Consider the following 9652-nt stretch of genomic DNA (forward strand, 5'->3'; position numbering starts at 1 on the left):
GCCTGGTTGGCGGAGTGACGTGACAGACCGGCTGCGGTGCTGCGTGGCATGCACTGCAGCAAAGGCTCACCGTCCCGCGAAGCACGCCAGGATGATGGTCTATCACCCCCGAAGGAGGTTTCAACAAGTCGCAGTCGACGTGCAGTCGGTCACGCCGAGGACTGCATCCGGAAATATCAAGATTTTGGTGATCGTTGACACCTTTACGCGCTTTGCCCGTGCCATCCCGATTCCAGACGAGCGTGCCGACACCGTCGCCAAGCTGATACTAGATGAATGGGTGTCCATCTTCGGTCCAATGGAGAGACTTTTGTCGGATCGTGGACCGAATTTTATCGGAATCGTGGTCAAGGCGATGGCGGAGCAACTCGGAGTGAGTCGCATCAAGACTTCACCCCTGCACCCACAGGCGAACGGCTGTGTCGAGAGGTGGAACAGGACCTTGATGCGAGACATTGCATGCTTCATGAGCACTGGAAGCCAGGACTGGGATGAACACGTTTCCCTCGCATGCTTCCGGTACAATACTGTCGTGAACGAGGCCACTGGCTTGACGCCATATGAAGCAATGTTTGGCATTTCTGCATTTATGTCGTGGGGGGCTGAGGAATCCAGCCGCATTCGTGGAGAGCCGTATGAGCTCAGCAGTCACCTCAGAGATTTACACAACCGGCTTCTGTCACGGGGAGTGAGGGCGAGGGAAGTGGCCGCCGACGAATACGACAAGGACGTCAAGGATCTGGGATTTGTCGCCGGAGACCGGGTGCTGGTGTGGTCTCCGGAACTGGCCAGCAAGGAAGGGAACAAAATTGTCCGACCCTGGCTGGGCCCGTATCGCGTTGATGAAGTGCTTTCCCCTGTGAGCTTCATGCTGAAGTCGGAGTTGGGAGGAAAGATAGCTCGCGTACATCCGAACCGTATGCAAAAGATTTCCGCCGCCGCCGTCCAGACTTGCAATGCCAGGAATGGAGTGTTTCCAGATGGACTACGACTACTCGAGCGCATGAAAGATTCAAAGGAAATCGAAGAACCTCGCACTGGGAAAAGGCACAGGCTGTTCAAGCTTCGCATCGCTGGCCGAAAGTCCCCAAAATGGATCAAGGAAGAAGACATACCTACCATCATTGTGCGACTGTTCGATCGGAGTATCGCGGATCGTCGGCCGATGTAGACAGGTGCGAAGGAAAAGGGACGGATGTTGAGGAAGAACTGAACCCCACGTGTAAACGTGGACGAACGGATCGCGAACCGGAACAGGAGTGCACGTGCGCGCATGTAGGGAACCGAAAGGGCGGGTAATCCAGTCTTCCGAAGGGAAAAAGGGGTGCAGCTGGTGTCGCGCGTAGCGCCAACGGCAAGGAGGACGGCAATGGACGGTAGGAGTTGGGGCGGGGGACAGCGCCGGGTGGTCGGGAGCTGCTGGGTCGAAAGGAAAGGGGGGAGGGGAGGAAAGATCAGAGACAGCTGAGGCCTCCCGGGGAGTAGTACTTAATCGCCTACCCTCAGAGATAGAGAGGGGAGGCAGCGAACTAGCAAAGAGTAAAGGAAGTGGGTGGATTCCCGACTTTACGACTCGCTCGGTGCCTCGCGGTTGGATTACCGCAACAGTACTATAGTGCTACTGTGGTCGGCTACAGTAGTGGGTGCGGGTCGCGCGTATTGTAGGGCTGTCAGCATTCGGTGCTGACAGCACGCGCGCTCGTGCGCGTCGTACTGTAGAGCTCGGGCTCTATAGTAGCTGATCTAATCTAAATCTAGTCCCAGGGGGTTGTACTACAGTAGGGGAGGTCGATGAGCTATTGCGGGACATTCTAGAAGCAAAGAGGGACCTTGGGGCCCGAAAGGATGGAGATATGAAAGAACGTGCTGATCAGGAGCGCCAGAAGATCGCTGCAGGACAAGATTTAGTGCTCAATGCACTGCGTGGTAAAAAAAGACGTGAACAGAAGATGAGCTCGGACGAGGAGGGCCCTTTGAAAAGACGACGCTTGGCTGTGGGTGATGGCATGCAATCCATAGGGCTCGCAGTTCGCGAATCAGAAGCGGCAAGGTTCGACATGGAGCAAAAGAAGCTAGACTTCGCGCGCAAGAAAGCTACACATGAATTGGACCAGCGCGAGAAGGACCGCAAGGAAAGGGCTGAAGAGCGCGCCCAGCGCGCAACCGAGCTCGCAGCTTAACGCGACTCCATGAGCGGCATGATGGAGCAAACAAGGAAGCAAATGCAATCCGTACTTTCTTTGGTAACGACGCTCCTCTCGCAGCAGCAAACAAAGAAAACGAACGAGTAACCAGAGTATTCAGCGAGTAAACGTTTCTTCAGTATCAAAACGCCCTACATACCACCTACTCCCGCGCTTGACCTCGTCGACCCGCATTACGTACCACAACCGCTGCTCCCACGTCTGGTTGATCACGAGCCCTTCGCATGCCAACCTCATAGCCCTCCTCACGCCGTTGCCTCCACGAGCACAGCCGCCACGCTCACCGCAGCCCCAGCCTTTTCCAGTGTTGTGGTATAACTACCTTCGTCCCGACCACTCGGAAACGAGGGGGGTTAGAGGTAAGGGAGCGCGCGCCGCTGGGTAACCCACGCGCGAACGCAAACCGTACGGAAGGACTCGAAAAGAGGGAAGGCTCACGTGGCCGGTGACGCGCAGCCGGTCGGTAGTGTTAGATCCGGACGGCCGGTCACGGGTTAGAAGCCTGAGACTAAAAGGGAAACCGGAACGGGATAGCAATTAGCCGTAAAGCGAAGGGAGGCGAGTCTGCCTCCTGTTTACTGGAATGGGGCAGGTGCCTCCGGTCTTAACCCCTCAGTGGGACGCTAGGACACCTGTCCCGCTACAGTAGCTGTTACTTACTGTATACCAGCTACTGTGCTAAATTGGCTAATTTGTGCCATTAACTACTAATGACCAGTTAGCCACCGTACGGATTATACACGTGTGCCCGTGGCCACGGTCCCGGCTAACGGTTGGGCCACGTGTTACCCGTGGCCACGCCCGCTGTTACCGGCTGTCCCACGTCGGACCCTTGGGGTACTACTGTACACGGCGGCGGGCGCGTGTACGCCTGCTCGCTACAGTAGCACCCGCCCTCCCGCGCGGTTATCATCTCGCCGGGGGGTTGTGGTACGGAATTGCACTACAAGTGTCACGGACTCACCCTCATGGTACGGCCAGTACACGAACGGCCCCAAGAACACCCTGCCTTCACCCCAGCCGTGCACGTCCACATCGCCCCTACACGCCCCATTGTTCAGGAAGGACAGCGGCCTCCCCTCCACGTCATACAGCACGCATCTCACACTCCCTTCGCGCATCTGCCTCCATGGAGGCAATAAGCAAGCCTCTCTCCCGCGAGCGACAATCTTCCAAATCAATCGAGGCTCCATGAGGACCATTGTTCGGCCGTGGCGAAGCGAAAAGCGTACGGCATGGCGACGCCAACCTCGATCCGGTTGTTTTACATGCGGTCGATGCGCAAACGCCAGAACGCCGACGTCACGGACACTTATTGGTCCCCCATTCCATAGGGGCGGTGTCCCCCAAAGGTGGGAAAAAGCCCTCTGGCGCTGCACTCTGTGGCTCAGGCATCATCCCGGTGGATTATGTACTCCTCAAGGGCAGGAGGCGCGCAGTGAAAATAGTGCGAAATAGCCTTTGGGTGAAGGCAGTTACGGGCATTGGTGAAAAGAACAGCTGCGATATATAACATCCCCACGGCGCTTCCCTTCAATTTCATCATACGCTTGAAGTCCACGAACGTCCACGACCTCTTAAGTTCTCTAAAATACCACTTAACCGTCACGCGAGACTTCAACATGGACGTGTTCAAGGCTTGTTGTCCTGGTGTGAGATTAGATCCCGAAAAGGGCACGAAAAAAAATACTCTTGAGCTGTAACCAGAGTCCCCATAGGCCACAAACTGCCGGTTAAGATGGAAAAAGGCTTCTTGTAGTGTAGAGTCAAGCCCGCTTCGCATATACATAGTCCAATCGTGACGCCGGCCCTCAAAAGGACCAGCAAAATGCATAGCGAGACCGCACGGTGTAGTTCAGGCCTGAAATTTGATAGCGTGTTTCCGTTTATGCCCGCTATAAGCAACACGCTAATCAAAATCCAGGCCACTTGGTCGAGCTACAGCCAAGTTCGTTACATCGATGAATGCAACAACATTCTCTAGCGCCTGAATTTTAATACCCACAGCTTCTGCATACTCCTCGAAACTAGTTTGCCAAAAGGGCTTGTGTAGATTGCCCATGACTAGATTAACACGCACTGACACGAATTGAAAAAGCCCCTCCCGAAATATTTCTGACAGATGCGGTGTGTGCAGAGCAAAAAGTCTTTCCAGGTCTCTCCATCTGTTCGGCAAAGCAAGACGGCGTAGAATGACGCAAGTTACTAACAATGGGCTTGTTCCGTAGCGGTTCCGGCGTGTCCGAAATTGTTCTGCTGGCCACGACGTGACGATTTGTCAAATCAATGATGAACCAAGGACGTCAAGCTGATTTCGCGTGAACGACACACTTGCTTCTCGCGATCATTTCAGCTTCTGTGTAGTGTGAGCAGTAAACCGGCTAACATGAAGTTTGATGACAGGGCGGAGCTTGGGTCTGAGTTCTTTTTCTTGAAGATCGAGGGTAGCAGGGAAGTCCACCCGGCGATGCGCGAGCAAACGGCCCGGGGGTTGTGGTCCTTTTGTCGTCCGAGGGACATGGCGGTTTGAGGAGCTGTGGGTTGGGCTGCAAAATTGGGCTGCGTGATAATACTCATGTGATGGTGCTTGATGCTTGGCGTAAACACTTCTCGGTACATCTTCAATTTGTGAAATTCAGAAATGCCAATGTTACTTATCATACCTCTATTTGTCACAATGATTTGTGAAATTCTTGCTGCGTAAACCTTAAAATAATCATCATTAATTATGAAAGAAATATTTTATAACCCCATGCACTGTCGTTGGTCGTTATTGTAAAATCGGAGCTCAGATTTCGACCAGAAGCACCAACGTTCAGATCCCAAGCGGCTCGTGAGCATTTCCACGGAGGAACTGACGTATAGGCCCCTTCCCTCTCCACGTCTGCCACAGGCCTCGCATAACTCATTTTGGTCTCAGTTTGCGAGGGTAAAGACGGTTTACGCTTGTGTTGCGGGAGCACTGAACGAGCCCCCAAACGCCAAGGCTGTATTCTCTTCAATGCATCCTAACACCCCGAACATGGCGTTTGCCAGCGCTTTCGGGGGCGTGTCACTATTGGCGGCTCCGCGAAGAGCAAGACTGCCTCACCATATTAGTGACAAACATATTTGCGCATCTGCAGCTGGACGAAACCTAGATCGTTCCCAGAGCAAACGTGGAGAAAGCACAGAGGACAAATGGACGACAGAGAAAATACGGGCACCGCGAAGACAGCGAGGTGGTGGAAGAGAACGGAGGGGAAGCGTACGAATCCAAGGAAAGTACTACAGACCAAAAGCGTTGCCCCCGCAGCCCCCGGGGCTTCGTGTGTCTTCCGGTACTGCTCGAGGGCGCAAAATCAAATCGCCAAATGTCTACCTGCGCCCCATGATGGCCAAAGTCCGAGAAGCCCTATTCTCAATGCTGGAAATGTTTCAAGTGCTGCGATCTGATTGTGTAACACTAGATTTGTTTGCAGGAAGTGGGAGTATTGGGATTGAATCACTGTCACGCGGAATGGGACGCGCTGTTTTTGTGGATGCAGCGCATGAGTGTACGGAAACAATTGAAGAAAACCTCATAAATTGCCGCTTCGATGCACAGGGACAAACAGTATGCGCCCGTGTAGAAAATTTTGTGAAGAACGGAGCCAAGCTCAACAACAATCAGCATTATAATTTGATCACGGTGACGCCGCCGTACGAAGAAGTGAACTACTCTGATTTAATGACCGCCATTGCGCTCTCGGACTGTGTTGGAGAGGACACTTTTGTGGTGGTTGAGTACCCCGTCGAATTGAAATCACTCCCTCCGGTCATTGGTCACAGATTAATTGGTCTCAGAAATCGCAGGTATGGAAGAACGGTTCTCGGGCTTTATGTTTGCAACCCAACTTTTGATATCTATCCACGACCAGAAGAATTCATTGACGTTACTGGACGGCGACGTTGATAAAACGTAGAAGATCCCACGTGGCGCTGGTGAGTGGGGGGTAGTCCTAAGTCGATGGTTGTGATGCTTCAGCCTCAGCGGTCTTGCTCATTGCGTCTGACTCTGCATCAGACAAATCTACATCCGACTTCACATCCAAAATATCTTGAGTTAACGATTCTGTATCTAAAGACAAAACCTTTCGCAGAGGCATTTCTAGGGAAAATCGGAAATCCTCTCCAACATTAAATCGTCCCATCATTTCCTCAAAGTCGATGTCTGGGTCTGCTGCGTCACCATCAGTCTTCTCTAACTTCAGCTCCTGTAGTGCTTCTTCGAGAAGCTCTTCGATGGAATCGCGTAGCACAAACCCAGGAATGTCCTTCATGATGAACGGCGGGATGGTTCCTTTGCGAAATCCTTTGAAGTCTGCGTTCTTTCTTAATGCTTGGACGCTTTGCCTTCGCTTGTCCTTAGAATGTGAAGCAGGGATTTCAAGTTCAATTTTGTACTGTGCTAATTCTGAAGTCTCAGATTCGAACAATACTTGGAGCTTTTCGTGAGAAACGATACTCATTTGCGGACTCGCATGGCATTTGGCAGAACGGGACCTTGGTGCGGAAAAGTTGAGACCAGGCAGCCATGAAGAAACAAAAGCACCTTGCTTCATCTCTGTGTATACAGCGCGCACCCGTGACCCAGACTTGGAACTATGCAGATGACGGTGTTGTGGTAGCACTAGTCTGTGTGCAAGGGTCCGTCCACTGTCGCAGTCTGATCGCCGTTCAGTGCCTTGTCAGAAGCGAGTTGAGCTCGTGATGGCTCCCTTCCAATTACAGTAAAGGCTTCTCCTTACAGTTGTCCTTATGCCAGCGATGGAACTGTAACCTCACGTGTTTCTTCGGAGTGCAGGTGGACAACGTGTAGCATTCTTAGGGTTTGGATACCCTATGGAGATCCATCTACCGGAAACCAACCTGCTGAAGGTTTCTGGCGCTGCTCTTGACATGCCGTAGGTGTCTCAGCAGCATCCTTTTTGTCTTGTCGTTCCGTAACAGAATTTTGAGGATTAAATGAAGTCTGGTGTGAGGAAAACATAATGCACTACATTACGGAACGAGTCTCAAAACCTCAAAATTTCCTCTTTTTCCGACTGCCCTACCACAAGACAAACACTCCGCGGGAATTGGTATTTTATCTCTATACTTGCACTCTCTCTCTCTAGAACGGCTCGACAGCACGAGAATTTCAAGGACACTTAGAAACCATTGCAAACAGGCCAGACAATCTGGTTCGCAGCTATTCCGTCCCCCTTCCTGTCCAACGTGTCTTCTGTTTACGAGTTTAAGATCAGCAATTGCCTAGGCCCATGTGCTATCATAAGTAATGATGTGGTAGTAGTGTGGACAGATTTAAACTACAGTTGAGCTAGAGTGCATGGATAGCCCAGCCCCTCCCGAGTCTGCGCGGTTGCCGCATATGCCTTGGCGGCTTTATGAAATGCCTCTCCAGGCCGCTTCAATCGCCACCATGATCCAACATAGAATATATGTGCGGTTGGGTGGGGCAAACGAGCACGTGTAGGGTCCATTGGATACCACAGCTATGTCACTTCAAATCCTTCCGCTTGCAAACTGCCATGGAATCAAGACAAAGCGTCCGACATTTAAGAAAAGCAAATGAGCGAATAGCAGGCGTTTTATGCTTCCATGGTGAGAAATCAAACGGCTCCCTTTATTCGCAGTTGTAATTCAACTCTTAAATCCAGTGTATCGTTCCGTCCGGAAAAGAAGTTTTTTTTCATCTTATCGTGGAACCAAGCAGTATGGGTGCGGGAGTATGACTCATCCTATCTAGTTTTTCCGCTGGTGCTGTAAATGCATTTGAAAGTAGTTTTGCACGTCCCACGGAAGTACCGGAGGTGAGGGACATTTAATCGGAAGGCATGTTTTCGCGAACGTATCGACAGGAGTCTCTCTTCTGTACACAGGTGAGCTAATATCTATGCTGACATGTGTGGTACAGCAGTAATAGTTTACTAGTATAGAGCTCCAAAGCTTTGCTCCGACGTGTGAAGCATTTATATTTATATATGTATTCGAGGCACCTGAAAAAAAAACCTTAATAGCAGGGCGCATATTTAAAGTTACATATACTGTATTGTCCGAAAGGCTTTCAAGCTCAATGTCCACTAATACGAGAAATTCCTCCTAGGGCACATCGCTGACACCAAAGGGGGCAATGGGAGCCGAAGATTGGTTAGTACGAAGGATGGAAGCGATTATCAACCCACAGATATGAACCGGTGCACCACTCAAGAGCTCCGTTGCATCTTCGCAGAAAATCTAAATTTGTGTGAGCAAGCAGGCATTCCGCAACCACTTCTTGACGCCTCCATTTATGGTGATATCGCTTCCATCTTGTCCGCGCACACAGAATTGTGCAAATGCAGCCATTAATATCCAATCACAGTTTCATAGTGGCTACAAGCATAAATGGAACGGCAATCTTTCGGAAAGGTTACCAGCTTGTCACCTCAATGGCCTCACACACATGAATATACGCCCTTGTTTGCCTCAATGGCACGAGCGATACCTTGCAAAAATTAACATTTATGGAGGCCAGTGCCAGCTTGAGGTCAGGCCTCAAACTTCCCCTTCGCTACTGCCCCCATTACTCATTCCTGGCGTGTCGCTCAAGTGAGACATCATGTCTCGCCTCCTTGAGCGAAGTTCGTTTCACCTAGTCTGACATGGAGATCGATTCTGTCTCCACCAGTTAACCCTGGTGTTGACTCAAGCAAAACACAACGTCTCGACCTCGGCTCTCCTTGCCTGGCATGGAGCGTCACTGGTTTGCTTGTGCGGTAGCCTGGCCGCTTTCTAGTACTCTCGTGCATTCGTCAGTAGCTAACAGGGCCGTCGTGGACTTGGCAAGGAGGGATATGGGGACTGGAAATGCAACTAGGTTTGTTGTTTAACAGTGGGAAAAGGGACTCCACTTCTAAAGACGAAAAGAGTCGTGACAACTGCAGGTCGTGAACCCGTTATGAACAGAGTCAACTTCAAGAGTTACTGTACAAGAAAAAAGGTTACAAACCAACTTCTCAGCCACAACTTTCGAAATTGAATGCGTTGTTGAAGGTGCCATGCATGAACCATTGCACACGCCGCAAAAGCGTCATTGGTTCGCTCATGGTGCCTTCAACAAATCACTCATTTCGAAATTTTATCACTGAGACGCCAAAGAGCGGATGGAGACGATACCTCAGTAGGGACAGATGACCTGGTTCATGAGAAGAACATCAGTCAATGACTCTACTTCAAAAGGATGAGTGTTGGCAACTCCCTTCCCTGATTTTGTGTGGAATACTTTCGAGAACCATATAATAGGGCGATGTTGACACTTTTCTTATTCCAAATCCGTGGCCGAGATATTTTGTATAGAATACTTTCCAGACATAGAATGGTCTTCTATGCTGTTTCCATTGACCGCTACAGGTTGCGCTTGCTCCTTCAACTTTTTATGTGTTGAA

At 51.0% G+C, this 9652-nt stretch overlaps 4 protein-coding genes across 4 annotated transcripts; 2 read left to right on the forward strand and 2 right to left on the reverse strand.

The window, feature by feature from the left end:
* Nucleotides 1-4956: 4956 nt before the first annotated feature.
* Nucleotides 4957-6182, forward strand: CHC_T00007305001 (hypothetical protein). Its single transcript, XM_005711314.1, has 3 exons — nucleotides 4957-4979; nucleotides 5133-6038; nucleotides 6152-6182. The coding sequence occupies exons 1-3, from the start codon at nucleotides 4957-4959 to the stop codon at nucleotides 6180-6182; spliced, it is 960 nt and encodes a 319-aa protein (XP_005711371.1).
* Nucleotides 6183-6184: 2 nt separating this feature from the next.
* Nucleotides 6185-6787, reverse strand: CHC_T00007306001 (hypothetical protein). Its single transcript, XM_005711315.1, has one exon. It carries the CDS (start codon nucleotides 6785-6787, stop codon nucleotides 6185-6187), a length of 603 nt encoding a protein of 200 aa, XP_005711372.1.
* A 2333-nt stretch (nucleotides 6788-9120) lies between these two features.
* On the reverse strand, nucleotides 9121-9267 carry CHC_T00007307001 (hypothetical protein). Its single transcript, XM_005711316.1, has one exon. It carries the CDS (start codon nucleotides 9265-9267, stop codon nucleotides 9121-9123), a length of 147 nt encoding a protein of 48 aa, XP_005711373.1.
* Nucleotides 9268-9269: 2 nt separating this feature from the next.
* On the forward strand, nucleotides 9270-9401 carry CHC_T00007308001 (hypothetical protein). Its single transcript, XM_005711317.1, has one exon. The coding sequence runs from the start codon at nucleotides 9270-9272 to the stop codon at nucleotides 9399-9401; it is 132 nt and encodes a 43-aa protein (XP_005711374.1).
* Nucleotides 9402-9652: the final 251 nt, after the last annotated feature.

This window comes from Chondrus crispus, genomic scaffold (genome assembly GCF_000350225.1).
Source record: "Chondrus crispus Stackhouse genomic scaffold, scaffold_7, whole genome shotgun sequence".
Taxonomy (NCBI): domain Eukaryota; phylum Rhodophyta; class Florideophyceae; order Gigartinales; family Gigartinaceae; genus Chondrus; species Chondrus crispus.

Coding starts and splice junctions, on each gene's coding strand:
- CHC_T00007306001 (XM_005711315.1), bottom strand. CDS start 6,787: ATGAAGCAAGGTGCTTTTGTTTCTTCATGGCTGCCTGGTCTCAACTTT.
- CHC_T00007307001 (XM_005711316.1), bottom strand. CDS start 9,267: ATGGCACCTTCAACAACGCATTCAATTTCGAAAGTTGTGGCTGAGAAG.
- CHC_T00007308001 (XM_005711317.1), top strand. CDS start 9,270: ATGAACCATTGCACACGCCGCAAAAGCGTCATTGGTTCGCTCATGGTG.
- CHC_T00007305001 (XM_005711314.1), top strand. CDS start 4,957: ATGCACTGTCGTTGGTCGTTATT. Junction 4,980..5,132: donor CACTGTCGTTGGTCGTTATT/GTAAAATCGGAG, acceptor TCAGTTTGCGAG/GGTAAAGACGGTTTACGCTT. Junction 6,039..6,151: donor ATTGGTCTCAGAAATCGCAG/GTATGGAAGAAC, acceptor AAAACGTAGAAG/ATCCCACGTGGCGCTGGTGA.